At 39.0% G+C, this 23,973-nt stretch overlaps 2 protein-coding genes across 5 annotated transcripts in view; one reads left to right on the top strand and one right to left on the bottom strand.

Annotated features, from left to right (window-relative positions):
• Positions 1 to 12,256, bottom strand: part of VTI1A (vesicle transport through interaction with t-SNAREs 1A) — a 277,258-nt gene extending 265,002 nt beyond the window's left edge. The window contains exons 1-2 of one of the 4 annotated variants that reach the window (XM_062000777.1): positions 11,756 to 12,256; positions 3,740 to 3,798 (exon numbers count right to left, since the gene is read on the bottom strand). In XM_062000777.1, coding sequence (XP_061856761.1) covers positions 3,740 to 3,798; positions 11,756 to 11,849 — 153 coding nt within the window. In that variant the 5' untranslated portion in view covers positions 11,850 to 12,256. The remainder of the gene's footprint in view (positions 1 to 3,739; positions 3,799 to 11,755) is intronic. The other 3 variants (XM_062000775.1, XM_062000778.1, XM_062000776.1) reach the window with 3 other exon arrangements.
• Positions 12,257 to 12,333: 77 nt separating this feature from the next.
• On the top strand, positions 12,334 to 23,232 carry ZDHHC6 (zinc finger DHHC-type palmitoyltransferase 6). Its single transcript, XM_062000774.1, has 10 exons — positions 12,334 to 12,809; positions 14,120 to 14,211; positions 16,364 to 16,523; positions 17,566 to 17,727; positions 18,328 to 18,381; positions 19,847 to 20,014; positions 20,337 to 20,378; positions 20,770 to 20,915; positions 21,004 to 21,047; positions 22,720 to 23,232. Exons 1-10 carry the CDS (start codon positions 12,561 to 12,563, stop codon positions 22,821 to 22,823), a joined length of 1,221 nt encoding a protein of 406 aa, XP_061856758.1. The 5' UTR covers positions 12,334 to 12,560; the 3' UTR covers positions 22,824 to 23,232.
• The last annotated feature ends 741 nt before the right edge of the window (positions 23,233 to 23,973 follow it).

Below are 23,973 nucleotides of genomic sequence, written 5' to 3'. Positions count from 1 at the left end.
TTACCAGCCACTAGGTCATGAGGCCTAATCTACATATTGTTGTCTGTTCAGGAATTTTGTTTTGCACAGATGAAGAGTCTCTTACCTGCCTTTTAAAATCTTTCCAACTTGTCTAAAAGAGATAAAAGAATACCTCTTTTTGGTTGCTGTAGGCTCTGAGACAATATTTACCCACCTCCTACTGATTTCAGTTGAGCAATATGGCATTGGATCGGAAATGCCTTTCAATTAGAATCCCAAGCTATTGGTTACAGGTCTTCACATGGGAGAGCTACAGCTTATTCCTATGTAATCGCTTGCTTGTGCTTTGAAATTTCATCCTCATATCATAAGCAAAGCATCTGAATTTAATCAATGGAATTATCACATACTCAAAATTCATTCTGCCTGATCTATTCTGATTATACAAAATGATATTCAATAATAAACTGTAAAGTAGACTTTAATTAAATCATCAGTAATGAACTGAAAGAGACAAAGCAATTTCTAATTCTACCCAGTTCTTTAGCTCAGGCTTCACTTTCCAAAAGGGTAATTATAAATTAAAACATTAGCTGAAATTAATGGCTTCCTTCTTATCAATTCCATCTAAACGTATTTGATCTCAAATGTTCCATAAACATAGAAAACATTTCTCCCATATATATAATTATATGTGCAAGATTGGGTTATTTCAATGAAGTCTCAATTCTTATCTATTACATAAAGATGAAACTGTGTCCCAGCAAATACAGAATTTGCAGCAAGGATCAGACCATAGTCCATGAAATCCAAAATTTTGATTCTCAAGAGTCAATATCAGAGAGTGTAAGGCCCAAGGAACAATGATGAACCATGTATATTTAGGACTGACCCATGTTTAACACTTTTTTTTTTCTCATCATGAGATTAAACGAGTACATTTTGTGGCTGGGCTGATAAACTTCCATGTGAAGTCATGTAGAAGACAGTGGTACAAATACAACTAGGTGTGAACCTAAATGCAACCTAATTTCATGCATCTTCACTTTTAGTACTCATATTATCAGTCATAAAATCATACTTTTCAAACACAAGCAAGAACAGAGCTAAATTCTACATAAAGCTAAAAACAATCTGGCACTTAAATGTCAAAGCATCCATAGAAACTCGAGTTTTCTTCCGAAAACCTAAAAGTACAAACTTGATACCACCATAGTGAAGCTAAGCATTTTGGCACCTAACCATTTCCCAAATTCACAAACCAGGCCACATCCTCAAAGGTTCAGTCTAGTAGATTTGCTTCTAACAACATCCAGGACACTTAATACAGCATAAACGAGAGCAGACACTGGTATTTCCATTTAAAAACACAACAAAGTAAGGTAGTGCTGCTGATGTTGTCCATTGACACTCCAAAATAAGTCTGCAGAAACACTTCTACATGAAATTGCCTAGATAGTTGCTAGTATTTTATGAAGCATGTAAGCTTTGCTATTTTATTCTGACTCTAAGGTCATGAAACTAAGAGCTATACCAAAAAACACCATAACTGTTTAAATAATAACCTAGCATTTGCAACACAATTTTGTGATGTGTCACTCATAAAACATAAAGGCAAATAACACACAGTTTTTACTTCTTAAAAGTAGAATTTCACTCAAAAATGCTAATTACAACTCTTCTAGCACATGCCAGATTTTATACTCAAAGAATTCCCTATGGTTATCAAAATATTTGCCTTTCTTAAAACACTGGTAAAAGTAACACTCAGATACTCCACACAAGATGACAGGAATTCTCTCCAGAGATCTCTTACTCAATAACTCTGGCTTGAAAAAGCAGCCTGGGGGTCTGAAAGTTTTCGTGTCAGTTTTGCACATCCATCAAATCAATTACACTAGTGATTTTACCTAAACAAAGAAGACAGTGTTTTAAAACAATCAATGCTTAGTCAATGTAAATAAACTATTTCTACAACAATATTTATAATACATGAGAGTGTTATTTCCTAACCAAGTAGGAAATAAAACTAAATCAGCTAAACCCAGCTTTGACTACTCAAAACAATAAGGTAAAGCAATTTATGAAAACTCTCAGTAGCAAAGAATGAGGTTTATTTTGATTTTCTACTGTAGCCTTTGGTTTAAAAAGAGGATCTTTTTAATCATTTCTGTTATTAGCAGGTTCATTCAAATTGATTTTTAGACCTAAGACTTGTGATTAACCACAAACATGTTAGGTAACTGCTTAAAGCCAATAATTGAATGAAGCACCTGTCTAGCAGCATTAGCAACAAAACCTAAAACAAAAGCATGAAGGAAAAGCCAGTACATTAAATGAAAATCATCATTAGGATAAACTACAGATACAGGATTCACTTTTTAATCTTGTAATAAATACAAACTTAGATGATCCTTTTCTGACATAGGGAGAGAAGTAATGAGCCATTAAGTCAGTTTCTGCTCCTTCCAATCTTACTTTGAGTAGGAAACCAAACCTAAATGATTTTTCACCAGATCACCCATGATAGTTTCCCTATACCACTATGCCTTTTTCCCAAGTCAAACTGTAATGAAAAGGAAATGAAAAACACTTCTAGATTTTTACTTTCTTTCAGTTGTTTGAATATGAAGGTGCCCCAAAGGTCTTAATATATCTTCAGAACATCCTCACGAGATGGGACAGTAATTTTACCATGTCTCTCACTGAGAACACCAGATCACAGAAGCTGGACACCTTGCCACCCTCACAGGGTAAACCTGCAGGGAGTCATCCCAAGATCCAGCTTTTCTGGATGCTATTCCAATGCTCTAGTCTACAAAACTAATTAAGTTCTTAAACCAAGAGCATCAGGTACATTAACATACACTCTAGGGACCTTTTTCTTCCTATGCAATTGAAAAAAAGTGAATTTTAATATTACTGTTTATTTAGTAACACAACCATTGATTCAAGTTGCTCAATTTTAAGAGCTTTCAAGCTAGGGAAATTAATTTCCTATCTCTAACCTAACAGTCCCATTACATTTCTGACACTAGATAGACAAAACTCATTTGCAAGCAATAAACAAAACCAACTTTAGGCAAGGAGCTATTGGACATGTTGGAAGAGGTCAGTCTCAACTGTCACCAAAGCCTTTGCTCAGTTACTCCACATCTACAAAACTTTACTTTTATACTCCATCTAGGTGGAGGACATGACAGGTTATAAGGGGAATAAAATTTTAAAAGTCACAGTTGCTTAACACATATTGCTTTCTTCTGTCAGCACGGACCCCTAACTAATGCTTGATTAACATATATACTCTACTTGGGTCAGTAACCCATACTATGATTGCCCCCTTGACCTCAAACTACTAAATATCGTTATGCCTCACTCAGTAAAGAGAAAAAAAAATCTATTGCTCTACAAGACAATCAGACAGATTAAAACAAGTAGATGCATAGGCCTCACAAGGAAAAAGAAAAACAAAAAACAGTCCCAGTGTGGAAACACTTAATACTAAATACTCACTTCCTAAAGTAAAAGGCCTAATCCACAACTGAAAGTCTGTAATAGCTTACAGCAATAACGCAAACCTTAAATCACTTAACACAAGATTAAAAAAGCACGCACTTCTCTGGAATATCTAATATTCTTATTTCCAAAAGATTATTTAATTTTCTAATATATGAAGGTTAAGTATTTTTAGGGCATCATATGTGTTAAATGCTACTGCTAAAGATCCTATTATTTTCCCTAGGAAATAGCAGTTAACATATGAAAAGCCAAAACATACCAGTTCCCTTGCTTCTTCGAGCTGTTTCTCAATATTTGCAACCATCTGCTTCTTCTCATCTGAAACAGAATTGTAAAAATACCAATATAATTGTGCTCTTGCCATGCAAGAAAGAGATACCATTTCAAAAGCTTGTATATACCAGTTAAAACTGACTCAAGGGATTTTATTCTGTGACATCATCAAGCACTATGATACCTACATTAGTAATTTAAAAAAAGGAGACTGGAGAATCCTTGACATCTCCTTCTCTGTTACGCAGTACTTGCTAGTTAAGGAAAGCAGCTACAGCTGGTCCAGGTGTAGGAACAGCTGTTACACACCTCAGCAGGTGCTTGCTGGGTGTGTACTAATGCATGAGTAGGCACACCTGCCAAATGGAAATAAAACGATGGTTTAAGAACCTTATTTGCTTGTTTTAAGAACCTATTTGTTTGCAAAATGTGACATACACAAAACCAATCATCCCATTTACAATGAATCCTATGCTGGGTCTAGAACCATTTCTTTTGCTTTGACAGAAACAAGTTGAAATGCCATAAGAACTACAGGAAAACCAATCTTCTAGTAGCAGTAAAAATGTAAATTAGTAATAAAAGAAGTCAACTTAAAAAATTACCATTGGCTACAAGCTATAATGGATGATTCACCAGGTTTCCCAACAAGTGTGTACTCCAGCTATAGACAGTAAGTGCCTTCTCAGGTAGAATATCCAGAGGACTGAGAACTGAGATTTAGTGTCACATCTGCCAAATATTCCAATTGCTTGACCACTTTGCTTGTTACAGCTTGGAAAGTGACTTGCTGAGGAATATTCAGTCATATATTCACATAATAAAACATCTCCACATGGCTTAATTGCTGCAGACTTCAATACTAACATCTGAACTGCGTTTTGCATCTCCTTGTACCCCTCATGTCCGCATCCTCTATCCTTAAGATTGTAAATCCACCCATTGTCTCAACAAAGTTAGCAAAACTCTAAACATACAGCCCTTTATACCAGTATTTGTTTGAAAGCAAGAGCATTATGAGACATCTGTGCTGGTTTGCCTGATGGAGCAGATTAAAAGTGAATAACACAAAACTATCTGCAGTCTTTCTCCTCAGAGATCATGAGGGATAAGTCTGCACTGGCAGAAGAGATTTTATTGTGTATCTTTAGACCTCACAGTTTTCTTTTTTAGCTTAAATTCCTTTGCTTCTCTTCCACATGACTTCTTTGTATCCTAGAATAGACATACTGAAGACCATCTAATGATCTAAGACAATCTAATTATCTCCTTTGACTCTCTGCATGTCACAAGCCACTGAATTTCAAGAGACCTGCTTCATTAAAAACATATAATTTAGCTTCTCACAGGCTTAAATGCTTTATTTCTAAGCAAATTTAGTGTCACAGGCAGGAATCAGGGGATGCTGAGGTAGCAATCAAACTCAGAATTTCTGCCACATAAAGTAAAACTTGCCCCTAAACTAAACTTTCTTAAAAACAACAGAACTATTTCTGAAAGGACTGTATTGCTACTGAGTTTTTGGTAAAGCATACCCAGCTTAAGCAACTTGTGTTTCAGCTGAGCCCTCCTATTGCTGTTCCACAGTATTCTGTATTACAATTGCATGGGTCTATCCATCTATCTTCTCATTTACCTAATACTCTACTCTCTCATTTAAGGACACGTGAACATTATGATCTGTCTACAGTTACATACATCGGAGCTCTGCCTGCAGAGAGGATCAGACTCAGGATAATCTTTCCACCTTAAAGATAATGCAGAGATCTTTGCAAATAACCAGATGATTTATAAGGATACACTATCTTGCACATGGCAGTTTCACAAGAACAAATCATATGCACTGGGTTATCATCCAAGAGCTGTTATAGCATTGTAGAACATTTGGGTAATTAATTTACTGGCCAAAAATAAGATTATAGTCTGAGGTTCTCCACTAAGGGAAAATGCCTCTTGGAGAAGCCCAAGTTCTCAAGAATTTGTTATAGTCAACTGGAGAGGCAGCAAAGACTCCTGGGATTAGACTGGATGAGCAAGTGGTCCAAGTGCTGATGAGGTTCATCTGAAGCTGGGGCTGTCTCAGGCTTCAACTCTGCTATACCCTATATGAACAAATCAAGGTGTTTCTGAGTGGTAGCAGTAAGAACTGAACAGCACTACATCTGGCAAAACACAGCTAGAATAAAAACTTGAAGAACACTGAAGCCTCTTGAATAAAGTGAAGTCTGCCAGTGACACAAGTGAGAAGGGAGCATTTGAATCCTCCTCCCCCAAACTGAATGTTAGAGCTCACCTCTAAGTTCCCCCAAACAGTTTCGCTTCTTAACCTTGAAAAAGGCATAAAATTCCATCAAGTACTTCTCTCTACCAAGCTAAAGCCATGGAAAAGCCGTTTTTCTTGCAAATCTAGAATTCATGTTGCCACATTTGGTGGATTCTGCTACAGCAGACATAGGAAATGCTCATTTCTGTGCAGCACATTTAGTTCACTGATAGCAATGTCTTCCTTTAATTCCCCACCAGGTTCTCATGTTGACAACCAAGTCAGAAAATGTAATGGCTAGTGTTTTAACTTCCTAACATGACTAAAATAAAAAGAGGAGAAAATCTGCCACTTATTTGTCTACACATTTTAATCCTTCCACCCAGCATCTCAAAACACCTCTGTTCTTTCCTTCATTTGGATGTGGAGGAATGACGATGAACAAAAGGAAAAACAATGTAAGATATAAAACACACAATATCATTTTATTGAAGCTAAAGTAAAAATTTAAAATATAGCAGCAGAAAATAAATGTATTATAGCAATTTCAGTATTTCCCTGAGTTTTACTGGATTGGGATTTCCATACACATTAAGTAACCTGAAATTTAGGGAGATAAAGTTGGGGGTTCTGGGAAGATGTTTCATGTACAAATTTTGTGCGTACTTGTGATTACAAGAACTATCCAGCACTCCACTGACCAGTAAGATCTTACCTATCCACTGAGATAATAAGACCTTTGGTTAGAGAAAACTCATTAGTACTCAAGATTTGGCTGCTCCCATAAAACTAAGGAGGTATTCCAATGATCTTCAATGGCTTAATTAATTAAACTTTAACCCAGTTCCAGAGCTGCATTTTAACATAGTAGATTTATCAATACATAATCGTCCAGCAACTGCTGGGAGTGAGGCATACTGACAACAGGGCTTTGTTCTTCCTTCAACTACAGATGTGTGAGCAGGCACGTGGTAACATCCTGGCAGCTTTGGAGCAATATCTTCATGGATTTCCAAGCAAGCAGATGAACTTGTTGGAACTGCTGATCCTCTAGAACACGAAATACTATGTAGTCCCCAGAGCAAGAAAGGGTGGCAGGATCCAGGAGGGTCACATTGGTAAGGAAAAGCAAGTCAAATATAAGTATCACCCACGTGCTTTCACTTTCCTCTCTTCATCTGGCTGCATCCATGTACAATCCTGGTGGGAGCAGGCTGCCTGGAGCCACTTGCTGCAGGATTTCCAATGCCTCTAGGCCTGTTGTTGATATCAGCAACAGAACCATGAAATGCTACAATACTGTCAATCAGAAAGCACTGCTGGAATGGTTTTCAAACCACATACTTTCAGTTTTAGTGACATGATTAAGCTAAGGAAACAACTTATTTCAGTCAGAATCCCCATAGAAAGGAAGGTACAATATCCACAGGATGACTAGCAGGAGATTGCAGATGAGGTCAAAGGGAGTTACTCAGAGTAAAAGAAGCTTGCCACTAATTTAGAAGATCAGGATCAACAGGTTACGATCCAATTAAAGATCTTCACATTACTAACTGTATTACACTGCTGTGTCTTAGGTTTCAATCTGCCTACTTGATCATTTCCTTACATATACTTCCATCATATGAAATAATGAAAAGGAGCCTTACAACTTTTTCTTAAATCAGAATGAACAGCATCCTTGAAAGAAAATGAAAAACAATGCTCCGCCAAATATATCTAAATTTATAATAGACTTGTTGTCTCCACATTGCCAAGCAGAACATCCTAAATAAAATACGGCATGTAGCTTTTTTAACTGGTTGATTTGACAAAATATTAATAAATCTAAAGACTGGAAACAAAAGTTTCTCCATTCTGTGTTTGTATATAAGGTTGCATCACTTGCTTATATGAAATAAGCTTTTGCTACATTTTCCTCAATTCTTTTGGCTTTGCCCTTGCATTAGTCACTGTTTTGTCCACCAAAATATAGCAGCTCCAGAAAGGCAAAAATCTGTCTACAAGTGTAAAAAGATAACAGAGCACTGCTTTGATCTCACAACCAGCGATGAGATTAGAAAAATCTGGACCACGACTGAGCAATATTGTTGCCTGTGGAATTGCTTCTTTTTATTAGTACATGCTGAGGAAAAGAGTGAATAAGAAAGGGCTTCAGTTCATAGACCACTTACAGATTTTGCTACGCTGGCTGATGTGGTTTACATGTTCACCATTTTGCCAAAAGTTACTGGCCAACAGTAGGGACAAATGGAACAATACACATTTCTCTCTTTGGGCTATAAAACAGTGTTCAAGAGGCACATCATAATGAGCTAGATAAGAAATGGAGACCATAAACTCTAGTACAAGGGTGACAGAAAATTAAGAGTGGGATCTTCTTCAAATAAATGTTACAGACTGAAATACAGTGCTTTGATCGCCCAGTAGAAAATGAAGGTATCAAGTATTGGAAGAAGAATAGCACTCAAGTCTAAAAGCTTCATAACTCAGAGGCTACTATGCTGGAAAAAGCCCAAGTACCATAATTTGAGCTGATAAAACTCTCAGATCCAACAATAAAAATTTATACCAAATTTTGGTCAAATTGTAAGATGTTTCTCTGAAACACTGAGGAACATTAACAAAACACACCAGCCAGTGATCTTCATTCTTCAATGACTTGAAGGAGCACCACAGAAATTCTATTTAAAGGCCATTTCTTATTTTAGAACACTTTCTTTATTTCTCCAGATGATGTTTGCTTCAATAGAAGATATTTCTTCCCAAGACACTCTAAAGTCCCTGCTGATTATCGCTTCTGTAGCATCAGAGTGCCTTTGTTACATTTCTTGCTGAACTATTTATGTGTTTGTGACAACTGGATTGTTTGTTGAGCCATCATCCTCCTAGAACACATGACAGCATAAAGTCCTGACAACACCGAATGCAGGAATGTTGCAAAAATAATTAAGCAGCATTTTTCCAATTCAAATGAACACGATGCTTACAGCAGGTCCATCTTGGGCAGCAGAAGGAAATAAACCAGCCACTAGACTTCAGGAGATCTCTCTGTATTATGCAGAAGTAGCACAAGTCCTTACACCTTTCATCCTGCTTCTTCCAGCGTGGAGGAAGAAGGCCATCAGCAATCTCTCTCAAATCACTGTTGCTGAAAACTGACACCTCACGTGCATCTCTCCTCATGTCCCCCTCCCACCTCATAATCCTTTTTTGAGGCTCTCCCAGCCATCTCCACAAGAACTAAGTGGAACTTCTGGTGATGAAGAAGCAAACATCTTGCAAATATTCCTATTAAGAAACAAGGGAAAAATGTGTATTTAAAATATTTCTGATTAAAGTGTTCAGCATAGTCAGAGATTTTTTTCCAGGTTGTTCAGTGCCTCTATTTGTTTAGACTGCAATTTGGTTTTAAGACATACATGACTTTTTTTTTTGCTGAAGACAGACTGAATAGCCCTGACAACTGAAGCAATGCAATCACTCATAAATATACTCATAAATGCAAGCCAGTCCAAACCATATATGACTAGCCTCAAATTCTAACATGGGAAACACATCTCTTTACAAAAAATAAAGGCAATGGTTAATTTTTTTTATCTTATCTTGAGGCCGTTTAGCCCAGCATCACACTCCCAGTCCAGCAGGGGACATGTATTCTTTGTCCTCTGAGAGGAAGGGAAATTATAAAACAAAAAAACCAAAACAAATAAACCCTTCTAATTACCACATAAAAGAATCACAATTTTGAAGCCTGTTGCTTCTAGGATCCATCATTGTCTAAGACAATACTCTTTAAACATTTTGTATTTAAGCTCCAAAGTCTCTCTACGAGAACAAGTGAGATTGATTCAAGGAAAGAATTATAGAACTCCACTCCTACTGAGCAGAATATTCTACTACTGAACAGACATTTCCAAAACCTATACAATTAGGAAGTTAAATCTCTATTCTTTTTCCAAAAGCTCACTGTGTAGCACTCCTGCTTTTCAGAACAAAAGCCTCTGCTGTATTTATGCCATCTTCCCTTTCCTACAAGACAGCTTTACATTTACTCTGTTTAAAAAAAGAACAACCCTTTGTGAGGCAGTGGGAAATATTTCCTTGATTAGGTACTTTACATTAGTGAAGAATTCACTTCATCCCCTCAGTAAATTGTTCCAGAGCACATGTGCAGGTTAAATATAATTTCTGAGCAACCTAAATTACACCAGTTCAAAAATTCAAACGTAGGAACTCTTCAGATCTCTCCTTTCATCCATAAGTCTCCATTACAGAGCACAAAAAACCTTCTACCTTGTAAGTATCTGTAGACTGTGACTGAATTATTCCCCCCTATGTCCTTTTGTCTATGCTCAAGGACAAAAGAGTTTTGTGAAGCCAAGGAAAGGGCAGTTTCCAGTCCTTTAATCATGCCTGTAAATGTTCATGGAAACAAAATTTATCACAGTACCTGCTTCCTTGCTAAAGATAAGAATTAGACATAACCTTCCAGAAAAAATATCCACATTTTTAATCAAAATCCCAATTTATTCATTTCAGATTTGTTTTGGACCTCTGAATTGAAGTTGCACGGAGATCATGTGCTTCAGTTGACCACTTACTTCAAATTTTGTTTAGAGTCACTACTTCATCATTTCATGATGCATTTCCCATTCCAAAAGTAGGTTGTTTTTCTGGATACATGATATTTTTCCTTTAGTCATATGGAAAAGTTTCCCATTAGTGTGTGCTTAGTCCTTCCTTATATGATACTCAGTCCTCTAGTTTAAGTATCTTAGTACTTTGGGAAATGCATATAGGAAGCAGAGACAGAAATATTGAATGACCTGGAAACAGAAAAGGCATTAAGATGAGCTACAAGGGGGATAGAGAAGAAATCCACTAGCTTCAACTTCTCTTGTCACATACTAGGAGCCCTGTATTAGGGCACTGATTGGTATGCACCAGAAGATTCATCTAGACTGGCTGCAGAGATTATAATTTTCAGCTTTCTACCCTAAAAGCTCTCATAAACATTATTGTTTCTACTGCAGGGATACATCATGAATCAGACCATGAATGCTGCAGGCTACTGACAAACAAATTAAAGGAAATGAACAGTGATTTCTTTGAATCTGCTCCTACATGTGAGTCACCACAGTCAATTACTCAAGTCAAATGTTTTAACAGCAGGCAGCAAAAATACAGATTCAGGTTAAATCATGCACAAATTATGTCTATGCCACATGAGAATGACTTGATTTCCATTATCGATTTTGTGGTACTACGACAACAAAAAGCACTCGGTAGCAATGCTGGTAGAGGAAACATCCACCCAACTATAAGCCCTGCTCTGCTCGACCCCTCGCTTGCACTGGCATAACTTGGCACGACCCCTGAGCGAGTCAGGAGGGAAGGGCTGATCCTTACAACTGACCAGCAAACAGTAGTCTGTCAAGTTATTCTTAATATGAGTCACTCGCTGCTTTAACAGATGTGCAGCCAGGGCAGGCAGATGAGTCCTGGCTCTGCTGCGTAAGGGGCATGAAAACACAGCTCGAGTGCCGGGACACACAGACCATGCTAAAGGCACACTAACACCTCCCGCCACCACCTCTAGCGCCTGTTGCTGGAAAGCCGGCGGCTCCAGGAGCTGGCGAGGCTCTTACAGAGGAGCGGGTCGGGCCGCCCGGGAGACTCCGGCCTTTCCACGGCGCCAGGCGAGCAGCCCCCCCGCCGCTGGCGCCCGCCGCTCACCTCCGACCAGCTTCGGCACCTTCCCGATCCTGCCCGTGATCTCGGCCGTCAGCACCGCGAAGTCCTGCTCGTAGCTCTCGAAATCGGAGGACATGGCTGCGGCGGCGGCGGTGCTGGTATGGGGTGAGAGGGGGGCGCGGCCCCGCTGCGTTCCGCGGAGATGCCGTGCTCAGCCGGGCACCCCCGGCCGCTCCGCAAACAACCGCTTCCGCGTTCTGCCACTCTCAAAGCCGTCCCCTCGCCTCCGGGCGCCTCAATGCAGGTTCCGGAGAAACTCTCCGCCCCGACTCAGGTGCTTTAACCAGCACCGCCCAGCTCCCTGCCGACACTCTTTGGCTGTCTTCGCCTGGGAGACTGAACGGCAGCTCTAGGCCGAGAGAAGGAGGCAGCGGTGACACACTCATGCTCAACCACACGGGCCCTCGCAGCTCCCCGCGCCCCGCCTCGTAACCCCGCTCCTTCAGCAGAGCGGGGACGGGGAGACGAGGCTGCGGCACTACGGGCGGGACATCGCTGTTTCCCGGCGGGATCCTATTGCAAACGGACGGCCGGGGGGCGGTGGCTGACCCGGAGGCGCCGGCGGACGGAGGCGGGGGCGGGCTCCGCTCCCCGCCGCGGCCGGCGGGGCGGGGCGGAGGCTGAGGCCCGGCGGGCCCCGACACCTCCCCTTTGCCTTTCCCTTTCCGTTCTTCAGGGCGCTCCCTCGCTCTGGCCGCCGGCGGGACGGCGCGGGGCTGAAGGTGGCGGGAGCCATGCGCGGCGGCGGAGGCGGCGGGGCGGCGGCGGGCGGGCGGCGGTAGCGGCCATGGACGGCCCGGGGGGGCTGCGCCAGGCGCGGCGGCTGTGCCACTGGGGGCCGCTGGTGGCCCTAGCCGTGGTGGCCATATGCTCAGCCACTGCCATGGTGGATGCTGTGCTGTGGTACTGGCCCCTGGACACTGCCGGGGGAAGCATCAACTTCATCATGCTTCTCAACTGGACCGTCATGATCCTCTATAACTACTTCAGCGCCATGTTTGTCGGCCCGGGGTACGTCCCTCTGGGGTGGACGCCGGTAAGCGCTGGCTTTCGATCGCCTCCCTCCCCGGGGCGGGCTGAGGCGTGGGGCGGGGGGGACCGGCAGGCCTGCCCTTATCCCGGTGCCGGCCTCTCTGAAAGAGCGGCGGTCAGAAAGAAGCAGAAATCGCCTATCTTTCAATACCACCATTTCCCCTTTTTCCCCGAAGAATGCAGCCAGCCCCTCGGGCCCCTCCTTTCTCCTTATCTTGTTTCGACATCTTTACTTTCCGCTTCTCCCGCTTTGCTGCTGCTTCCAGTGTTTCCAGTATACTCCAGCTTACTCCCTCCCGCCCTTGTTCTATCAGTGAGGGTGATCTGGGGCTGAACTCCAATGCTTCTTTGTTGGCAATAGTTGTTATGTTTTGTAGGTGCTCTCAAAGCAAAACAACCGGAAACAAGTACAGTTAGCGAGGAATGAGAACTTCAAGGTTATCTGTGCGCTCATACAGCCAGTCCTGTATTAAAGACTTTGCTGCTAGTGATAAGGATTAGAAGAACTTCATTTAGCATTTTTTTATATGTGAGTCAGAAAATATTTATCTTATGTTCAACATAGTATTGTAAGTCAAGGTAGATATTTGCATTTCCTTACAGTAGTCTCTTGTAAGTAGTAGTCAAGGACCAGAATTATACAAGTCCAGTATCTCAAGACAACTGGCCAGAGTTTGCATTCAAGTGGAATGATACAAGGATTAGTAATAATCACGTTTCTACTTGTGGAATATTTCTCAGGACAGAGTCTAATGAGAAGTTGTAGGAGGGCAACTGGGTATTTCACTTCATGAACACAGGATTTTGGCCAATATTACTGCTCACTATCTACAGGTCTTCTTGTCTGTCATCTTGCTATACCTGGCATGCGTGTGTAAGGGTGGCAAACGGGATCTAGTTGAACATAAATGCTTATCTTAGTAGCAAGCCTAGATTGGCTTATGAGGTAAAATGGAGACACGAGGTGCATGAGTGAGTTTTTTTTTAAATTATGAAGGCTTCATGCTGTTTTTTTATTCTCAGAACATCACTGTGAAACCCAGCTTGTAGGGTCACTCATCCTGATGGAAGACCTGTTTATTTCTTTTAGCAACCAGCACTTTCAACAGTGGGAGATGGCTGTGTTGATAGTTAATAGATTATTTCATTTTGGGTTTTTTTGTCTCCTTGCCACCTACTATTAAAATAAGGTTGGGTTATGAAACACACCCTGTCAGAAAAAAGCAAAGATGCTTAGGTTAGGAAAGCGCCAAGATATGTATTGCCAGTAGAATCATGTATATGACTCTAACACACCTATTCTTCTGTTTAAAGGAAAAATCTCAGGATTGCATGTACCTCCAATACTGTAAAGTGTGTCAGTCTTATAAGGCACCACGTTCGCACCACTGTCGAAAGTGTAACAGGTACTCTCTCTCTTTAAATCCATGTTAAAGCAGCTTCAAATCTAATGTTGAGCTATTAATATAATTTGTTCTTCTAAGTCTTATGTTGCACACTTTTAAAAAACTCCCATCTAAACACCTTGCCCATTTCCAATATTTCCACTTTCTAGTTTTATGATTTCTATATGGCTTTACTGTGTTTTGGTTTAGTAAATAAATATGTCTTCAATATTTTCTTTTTAACTTGAAATCGATTCCTTTCAAGAAATTCTTGGCAGTATTGACAAAACATTGCAGTATTGTTTCAGGGAAGTGAGCCTGTGTAAATAAATACAAGTCTTTCAGTCTTCTTTTGTAACTTTTGAGTCCAAACATTCACTTGTTTAGGGAGTAGAAAAGCCTGTTCTGCCACCTTCCCCAATAGGATTTAAATGATCATTTGAGTGGAAATTTTGGACTGTTCTTTGTCCTTCACTAAAAGGTTGGGGTTTTTTTTGAGGGGGAGTCTGCTTGTTAAGTGAGCTAATAAGCCTTTTGGGTCAACTTTAAAAGTGTGTGCCTTGCTATGTGTTAGTCTTCCAACAAACTTGTTCTGAGATAAAGGATGCTTTTATTATAAATAGCTGCACTGGAATTTAGTGCAGCTTGAAAATAGCAAGCCACTCCAGCTGTCTGCAGTCCAGGCTGTAGTTGCGTTTCTCTTGGGTTTGCTGGGCAGGTTGTCCTCTGAAGGGCTGTTAGAGAACATGATAAAGGATATTGCAACACACACATTTGCTTGTTTTTTCTATAAACACAAGATGTGCAGTCAGTGTCCCTTTAGGAAGTGGAGCTGTAGAGCAGTGCTGTAATTTGGCTGTATCATCCTCAGATGTAAAATTAGACTCTTTTCTACAAGTGCCTGTCTGTATTTCAAGGGCTTAATAGAAAATGGCAACAGATCCTGATCATTGTCTTTGCAAAGCAAGTTCTTTAAATAATCCATCTTTTGTCAAATAAAACAGAAGAAATTTCAGCACATTCCTCAGATCATTTTATTGGTATGCCTTGAGAATTTTCTGCCCTCTCCACACTGGCCAAGTAACTCATTCCACATGTATTTCCAGCCTGTTGCCATGAAGTAGGTACCTTAGCACAGAAGACTTTCCAGCAGTGGGTTATGGCAAGTTTCAGTGCATGAATTGAGCCACTTCTGGAGGCCTACCTGAACAAATTGAGGTTTCTAGCTAAGATCTAGGAACTTCCTCAGAAACACTTGTGCTTATGGTTATGATCGTATGTTCAAAAACTTGTACAGTGGCAGTTGAGCATACGCTAAGGAAGAGTAATTAATTCTTTCAAAGGGAAAAACTGAACTTCCTATTGGGAATGGACTATCTTAAAAGATAATGAGGCCAGTAGTTCTAAAACAACTAACTCATATTTTCAGAGAAGCTGGATATTTGTGTTGTTCAGTCCTTTGGTTTGGTGCAGATGCGTTGCAAACTTATAATTAGTGACTTTTTAACCTGTTAAATCAATGCAGTTCAGAATGTGGACAGATCTTTTATCAGTTTTGGGGTTTTTTTGCACCTGTAAGCTACACCAAAATAAGCAGCTTTATGTGGAATAGAGTGTCTCCAGGATGTTTACACTAGCTGGATTTTGAAAAGGACTTAGTGGTGTGAGGTCAACATAATTGAAGTTTTCGGAGAGGCTGCTATCGGAAAGAGACATTAACACACTTCTGTGTGTCTAAATGTTCTTTAAGTAGTTCATAGGGGATTTGATATCTCCTTTATTTTCCTGGTGTGCTTATTTAAAAGAATTTACAACAATATTAGCACTTAATTATTGTTTTGATAGTTCTTACTTGTCTCTTTCTAGGCCTCTGTCCCCTGGTTCTGGGATATGGTGTTATCAGCAACTAGCAAGTTTGACTAAAGAGGAGGAGGGATAGATAAAGACAGTAGAACCTGGGTGCATTTCTTATTTTGCTTTCTTTCACTCTACAACATGAAATAGCATTCTTAATAGGAACAAAAAAAAAGCTACTGTGTTGGATCTGTCAGAAATTGATGGGTTTAAATTAATTAATGGGGGGTTTGAATATGAAAAAAATATCTGTGCTCTTCTTTAAGCTTTTTGAAAAACATATGTGTCCTCTATATTAATCAATATGTATTATTCACAGATGTGTCATGAAGATGGATCACCATTGTCCTTGGATCAACAACTGTTGTGGATACCAGAATCATGCATCTTTCACTCTGTTCCTCCTCTTAGCTCCACTGGGATGCATTCATGCTTCTTTCATATTTGTTATGACTATGTACACTCAGCTTTATAACAGAGTAAGAAAACTAAATGCTTGAAACACTATTTAAGTCAGATGGGTAGTTTGTCTCTGGAAATATGAGACAATTTGGTTTCCTGAGAAGCAGCATGTGAAATTCCTTGTTATTCCTCCAACATGTACTTTCAGTTCTGCTTTCTAGCTGTAAGAGAAGTATGTTCATCAATTGGAGGAGAATTCAGAGAAAATTCTTTGTTTCCTTTCCTTCCTTCCTCCCACAACCCTCCCAGTTGTTTGTCATAATCACTGGAAGTTTCTTTGCATTGATTGAAGACAATTTTTGAGTAACAGTTATATAGAGAAAGACAGGCTGTGTTTTGGCTGACACAAAAGCTGGTTGCTATTTACTCCCAACACACAAGTCAGATGCCATTTATTTTCTTCTGCTTGGCAGGTTTTTAGAGTTGGACACAATTCTTCCAGGGGAAAAAAAAATAGTTTATTTATTTTTAGTTCCAAAAATAATGTTGGGTTTTTTTAAACAGAAAACGTTAACTGGAGCAACAATGAGCAAAGCTTGTTCTGCAATACACCCCTTATCTCAGATGCATGGTTGAGATTATGAGCTTTGATTTCAGCCTTTGTGGTTGCGATAAAGGGCTTGAAAACATCACCTGAGTGTAACAGATGAAGGTTGTGTACTGTATTTGCAGAGCAGTAATGTTGAGAACTGTTATCTGCTAAAGCTTGCAGAAGAGAACCTGTAGTGTTTGCATTGAAAATGGGTACTGTGCTTTGTAAACATTTATCTGAAACTGGTGAGTGCATTTTTGTTAATGTGCCTTTTTATTTTGGGCCTAACCTGTGAATCTTGCAAGATGGTAATTTTGTTTTAGCTTCCATCTAGAGGTGACCTACATCTAGTAAAGAATCTTTTTCTGAAGAAGGGTTCTTTGAAATTATTTTTTTAAGTTATTCCACTTGAATTATAAACCTACCAGAAGTTGGACACTTACCTTCAGAACCATATTTCTTATTGGTAACTTGTTTTGTTTCAGCAGTCAGAATGCTAAAGCTGAACGATATTTTTCCCTTGGCAGATATCTTTTGGGTGGAGTTCTGTAAAGATTGACATGAGTGCAGCCAAGAGAGACCCTCGACCCATTATTCCCTTTGGACTGTCTGCATTTGCTGCATCTTTGTTTGCCTTAGGACTGGCATTAGGAACAACTATAGCTGTTGGTATGCTGTTTATTATCCAGGTAAGTTTATGGCTTCTGGTACAAAGAAGGTAAAAACTTAACAGTTTTGCCAGCTTGTGGAGCAGACGTAAAATTTGGGATTGAGATAGGAGTAGCTGTTTGGAGCTTATATTGTGTAACTTTTCCAGTGGGTTTATGTTGCTTTCTCCCAGTTCCTCTGTTGTTACCACAATATTTTAAAATTATTTTTCATAGGAGAACTTAGAGGTGAGAGGCTAATGAAATAAAAAAACATGAGATGGGCTTTATAAACTCTCCGGAAAAGGCAAAGTACTTGGTATTTCAGGAGTACATGCCTCTGTCCCTGAAAACAGGTATAAACGTGCCTAATATATTACTTCAAATAATTGGAAGGAAACAAAAATACATATTTTAAGCAAAAACAAATACTGTGTGATACTAAGTGTATCATTATAGAGGATAACATCAGTATGTATCCATGAGGAATCTTAATCTTGAGTGGTTTATGTTTCAGTTAAGCTTATAAAAGCTGCTTTGTTCTTTAAAGCAAATTTAGATTCTTAAATGAAGTTTTCTTTACCTAACTGATGTACTTTTGCAGAAAATCAACTCTAATTTCATCTACCTCTTTTATTTTAGATGAAAGTCATTTTGACAAATAAAACTTCAATCGAGTCCTGGATTGAAGAAAAGGTAAGCTTTTCTTAGAGTATTCTTGTACTGTTGATACAAAGTTTATTCTTCATATTTATCAATTTCTTGTTTCATCTCTCTGATTTTAAACCAAGGATGTCGTTTCAATTCACCACTGACTTAACACCTACAACCAGCTTTTCCCTTATTGTCTTTGACATTCACTGAAATAGATGAGAAAACATTTAACTGCATAGCTTTTTTCTTTTTTGTTTGAGAGAATTGGTGTGACATAGAAAAATAATTGCTTTTGAGAGACTTTGCTTATCTGCTTGGAGTATGTGTGGTTTTGCCTGAAACTTGAGTTGGCTTTGCTTCTTGTTATGTTTGCCCTTGTCTTTAGTTTTCCACCTCTCCTACCCATTCTAGGTGATGTGTTTTGGCTCATGGTTTTTGTCATTTCCCACTTGTCTGTTTCAACCTGGGAGAATTCTTGATATTGAAGTAGAACTAGAAAATAGTCAGATGCCTAGTCTTCTCTCCTTTAAGTTTCTCTTTCATTTCTGTGTCTTTATAGAGGTTTTCACAAGATTTTTCAGAAGAAATATAGTCAAGCAGGAGAAACTTAAGTTTAGAGGAAACAAAACAAGCTCAATATTTCAAAACTAGTTCAGTGCTACCAGGTTATTTTGTATAAGTCCACCAACATTTCATTGCTACCTTGTTGTCTTTCTTTTATTCTGTGTCAAAACTAGCATGAGGGTCTTGATTGGGTATAGGTACCTAAGTATTGTAGTGCCTTTTCCTTGCATGGAATCTATCTTGGCTGGATTCTCGTCCTATTAGATCTTTGAATGAAAAGACAATGGAACATAAATGAAAGAAAACTGTTACTGGAATAATCTGTTATAATTTTTACTGTAAAACACAGACTGCTAATGTATCCTTTCTGAAAACAACACAGACTGTAATACATCAGTTTAACAAATCATAATAATTAGTGCGAGAACAAACTCTTCTGTAGTGACTCCACTAGGTGTCACCGTTACTGAAAGAATGACAAGTCACTGACTGGGGAATGGTGGAAATCCAGATGACACCCCTGTACACGGTTCTTGCAGGTGGAATTGACGCTGCCAATGTGGAGTTATGCACATCATCATTCAAAGAATCCTGAGCTATAGAAGTCTTTGTATATAACTGATAAATAGTCGGGCATCAGTCCTTAAAAAAAGTCATGAAGTAAAAACAGAGCATGGAGTGAATTAATCACTGTAGCCAGTTAACTCTGTCATTAAAGAGCAAGGATGCACTTCTGGGCATACTTCTAAATGCCACGGTTGTTGTAATAACTTTAAAAGCCTGGACTAGTGTAGCAGGAATTTACTGCTCATGTCTCAAAATGTTAGGCTTTAGGTGTCATGGACTCACACTGACCTTATGACCTGGCCTTCTTAATACTTATTGCTCAAATGGAGTTTGTAGAGTATGTTTTTATGTACTCTATTTCTCAATTCTTTTCCAGGCCAAAGACAGAATCCAGTACTACCAAACGGGTGAGACTTTTATTTTTCCCTATGACATGGGAAGTAAATGGAAGAACTTCAAGCAAGTGTTTACATGGTCTGGGATTCCTGAGGGAGATGGCCTGGATTGGCCAGTAAGAGATGGCTGTCATCAATACAGTTTGACGGTAATTGATCTTCAGGTGATATCCCGTGTTAATCCTCCCCACTGTTGATTACCTGCTTTCCTTTGCAGAAATATTCATCTGGTTATTTACAAATATCTAATTATAAATATAGTAATTTAGAAATAGCTATAATAGTCCTGTCAAATGTTCTTCAATTTTTGATAGACAAAAAAGTTATGCTTTTGTGAATGCTTTTAATGAAATGATAATGATATTTCCTGTGTTTGTTGGATAGTTTCAATACCTGACTTAATTCTGTGTTGAATACACAAATCTTCTTAAACTAAATATTGCCTAAATTTCTATTTATAATCATTTATAGATAGAGCAACTGAAACAGAAAGCAGACAAGCGAGTAAGAAGTGTAAGTATTTGTGAAGTTTGGTCTGAAATGACTTTGAAATATAAGTAACTGTAGAGACTAATTGTCTTCTTCATTTTTAAATGTAGTAACTAAATAAAGACTTTATGTTTCTGCACAAATGCTGTGCCGCAACCTCTGCTTAATTAAACTTAGCATTTAGCTTTCTTTGCATTTGTCTTTTTGTTTCCAGATGGTAAGAAACATGATAATAAAGATGAACGTGCTTCATTTTAAACATTTAATTTGGAGTGCTTTTGACAGCCATTCTCATTATGCTCAAACCCAACAGTATGCTTTAATTGATTTTTTTTTTTGTTGTGTTTTATGAAACTGTCAGCAAGGCCATAACTCCTTACAATAACACATTGCCATCTTCTGTTCAAATTTACAGGTGCGTTATCAAGCAGTGGAAGATTACAGTGGTGTCTGCTGCCCCGTGACTAAAGGTGTTAAAACGTTCTTCACAACACCATGCACTGAAGAACCTAGAATTGCACTGAGTAAAGGGGATCTGATTTTAGCCACAAGAGGCTTAAAGTTAGTGGCTCAACAACTTTTTGTTTGGTTAAAAGAAAGACTGAGATAAGTTCTGGCATCTAATTACCTATTGTGCTCTCTTCCCCAGACACTGGATGTATGGTGAGAAGATTCTTGACTCAGCTGCTAATGGTATGAAGCAGTTATTTTCACTTTTTCTGCTGCAAATTGAAAAGCAATTGTATAGCTGTCTAGAAATGTGGACAATATTACTTGTTCAGTTTTCAGAATGTATAATGACTGGCCTTACGGGTGTTAGCTTCTCTCCCCTCTGAAACCATATCCACAGTTTTTACTCTTTATATCTGGTAAACTTGCCATTTCTGACGAACTTTGATCTGTCAGAGTGAAAGAACACTATCTAACAGCTTAATAAAGGTTGAGTGGGAAGGGGGACACTTCTTAGACTTTAAAGAAGTTAATGATGATTTTTTTTTATATATTGAAATAGTGGTCTCTTTTAAACACGTTCAGATATCCTACCTAAACACCACGTATACCTGTAAAACCTGAGTTTAGTCTTTGCACATCTTAAAAACAAGGGGATGTTTTGTCTGCAGAGAGACCACATCACAGCCAGTTGCATTGAAATTTTTACATTTTTTACTTTAGTCTTCCTGCTTAGGACTGAACTAAAATTTTACCTGCCAGAGGATGCATTGGATTCTGTTGCCTCTTCCAAACAGTTATTAATTCATTGCATGTATGTTCTTTGTTGGCCAAAAAGAGGCAGCCAACAGTCACAACATTGAAAATGATGGGTTTTTTTATGGGAGATCTGAGACTTTCATGGGCTAGAAGTTCTTGTCAGCTCACCATAGAGAGCTCTTTCAAATGTCAAACCTAAGTGAATCATTCAAGTGAGCATGGTAATAGTTTGTATTGTGTGGCTTGTTATGAAGATAAACAGGAGATATCTGTGCTATATTGAAATGTGAGTGAAATGTGGTCTGGGTGGGAAACTTGGCATATACTGAGAGGCTGAATTAGAATTCAAAATAACATTGACACTTTGGAGAACTGGGCTTCAGAAATAGGGTGAGGTTTGTTAGGAATGTCTTAACGAAATGCTATAAATAAGCAGCAATAACAAGCTGCACTATAGCAAGATGGAAAAATTAATGATTAAGTAGCAGTACTTCTGAGAAAAAGAGTCAATCATAATCTTAAAATGAGTCAACAAAAAGAAATGAGTCTAAGAAAAAAGCATGTACCTTCCCAGATACATGAAGTAATCCTTCCATCCTGCTCAACATTGGCAGAGATTCAACTGAACTACTGCCACAAGTAAAAGCAGTTACTGCATCTCAGGAAAGAGGAAGATCAGCTGTAAAGGAAAACAAAGAAAATAATCAGAATATATGACTTATAAGGAAAAGAGGAAAGAATTTGGATGGCTTACCTGGAGAGGAAAAAGAGACAGGAGAAGGCCTTTAGGCTATGTGCCAGTAGTCATCAACTGCATTAAGTCTGTTGCAGAAAAGGTTGTCAGCTGCTTTCTGTGTCCGTTATGTAGAAAAAGGAGTTGTGAACTTGACTTAGATGGAAAGATAGGGAATTAGGATAGATTTTCTCCAGTAAGGAAGGTAGAGCACTGAAAAACTTTGGAGATATCTGAGAACATTTTAGGCAGTGGGAGAGAATCCACACATCCCCAGGCAATGACATTAGGAATGACTTAGATGTCCTGCCTTGGAGAAGAAAATAACCTAGGTAACCTCTTGATGTCTCTTCCAGTCCTATGTTTTACCTCTGCAGTGGGTCATGTTTTGTTCCAAGTTAATGCAACTTTTCATGTCTTAAGGTGGAATAAGAGAACGAGGCTGGTTCCCTAGGAAATGTGTGGAAAAATGCCAATATGACTCAGAAACGGATCAACCAGTGGATGGAGAGAAGAAAAACAGATAGCCTTCTCATTTTTTAAATAAGAAGAATTTTTACTTCAAACCACAATCCTTTACTTGAAATTTTCTTTGTATCACTTCAGACTTATGCAATGAATATATTAGGACATGGTTTTCTTTTCCTCAGAGCTGAAAGGGTTGGATATGTCTGTGCCATGATCTGCATACTTTTTTAATAATAAATAATTGAAGAAGCCATTCAGTGGATTGTCTTCAAGATGCACCTTTCTCATCCCAAGTCAGGCTTTTTCCTCTTTGCTGTTTTAAATTGCATTCTGAGGGTTCATATTTTAGGGTTTTTTCCTCCACCGCATCTGATTGTGATGCGTGCTGCTTATCTTTTGTGGTTTACTTTCTCTGACGCTGCCCCTGAATACTCTAAAATAAACATCTGATTCAAATTCAAGATAAAATTTGTTACCTGTGACTTTTTATGATGTGAATTGTCCACCTCAAATAAATGATACATTCATATTCACTTGTGAATTTAATTGTTCTTAGACCTCCAAGAACTTTATAGGCATGCGAATATGAACTGACTGGGAAGTAAATATTTCACTGTCGTAAGTTGTCTTTTGAGATCAGAAAGGCCAGCACTTGCTATAAGAATATTCTGTGCTTTTAATGGCAAAAAATTAGAGCCAGCTGTCTCTGTTCCCTGTGAAATCCTCACCTCAGAGTGAAAGGAAGCAGTAGTGCCAAGAGTGAAAATTTTGGTGAGCCTAGTTGCTACTGATAAACACCTTTCCTGAAACATTTCTGTTTAGCACCTAGCATGGATTACTAGAAGGAATCCCTTAAAATGGAGTAACCTGTACCAGCTGAAGCCTTTCTAAATGTATCCTAAATGCAGCAGGTGGATTTGTTTTCTCATAGTTTAATTGTATGTTGAGAGGATTTTAGAAATTACTGCTTTAAATTGCCATCCAGCTTACCTCCACCTGCATGAGTTGTCTCAGGCAGATAACTGTTTCTTAAACAATATTAAGTGTCTGTACTACATACAGACAAGCCAACCTTATTCCTGTATGGTCTTACTCAGACTGTATCTCCATTACAAAGCCAGTTTTTTATTACTTCCACTTTGCTGTGCATTAGTGCTGATTGTGAGACATGATCCCAGGTTGTCTCTGAGCTGTGGCAAGGAAGAGCTA

The sequence above is a fragment of the Colius striatus genome, chromosome 8 (genome assembly GCF_028858725.1).
Source record: "Colius striatus isolate bColStr4 chromosome 8, bColStr4.1.hap1, whole genome shotgun sequence".
In the NCBI taxonomy this organism is placed as follows: Eukaryota; Metazoa; Chordata; class Aves; order Coliiformes; family Coliidae; genus Colius; species Colius striatus.
Note: the sequence above shows the minus strand (reverse complement) of the source record. Positions and strands in the feature narration are given on the sequence as shown.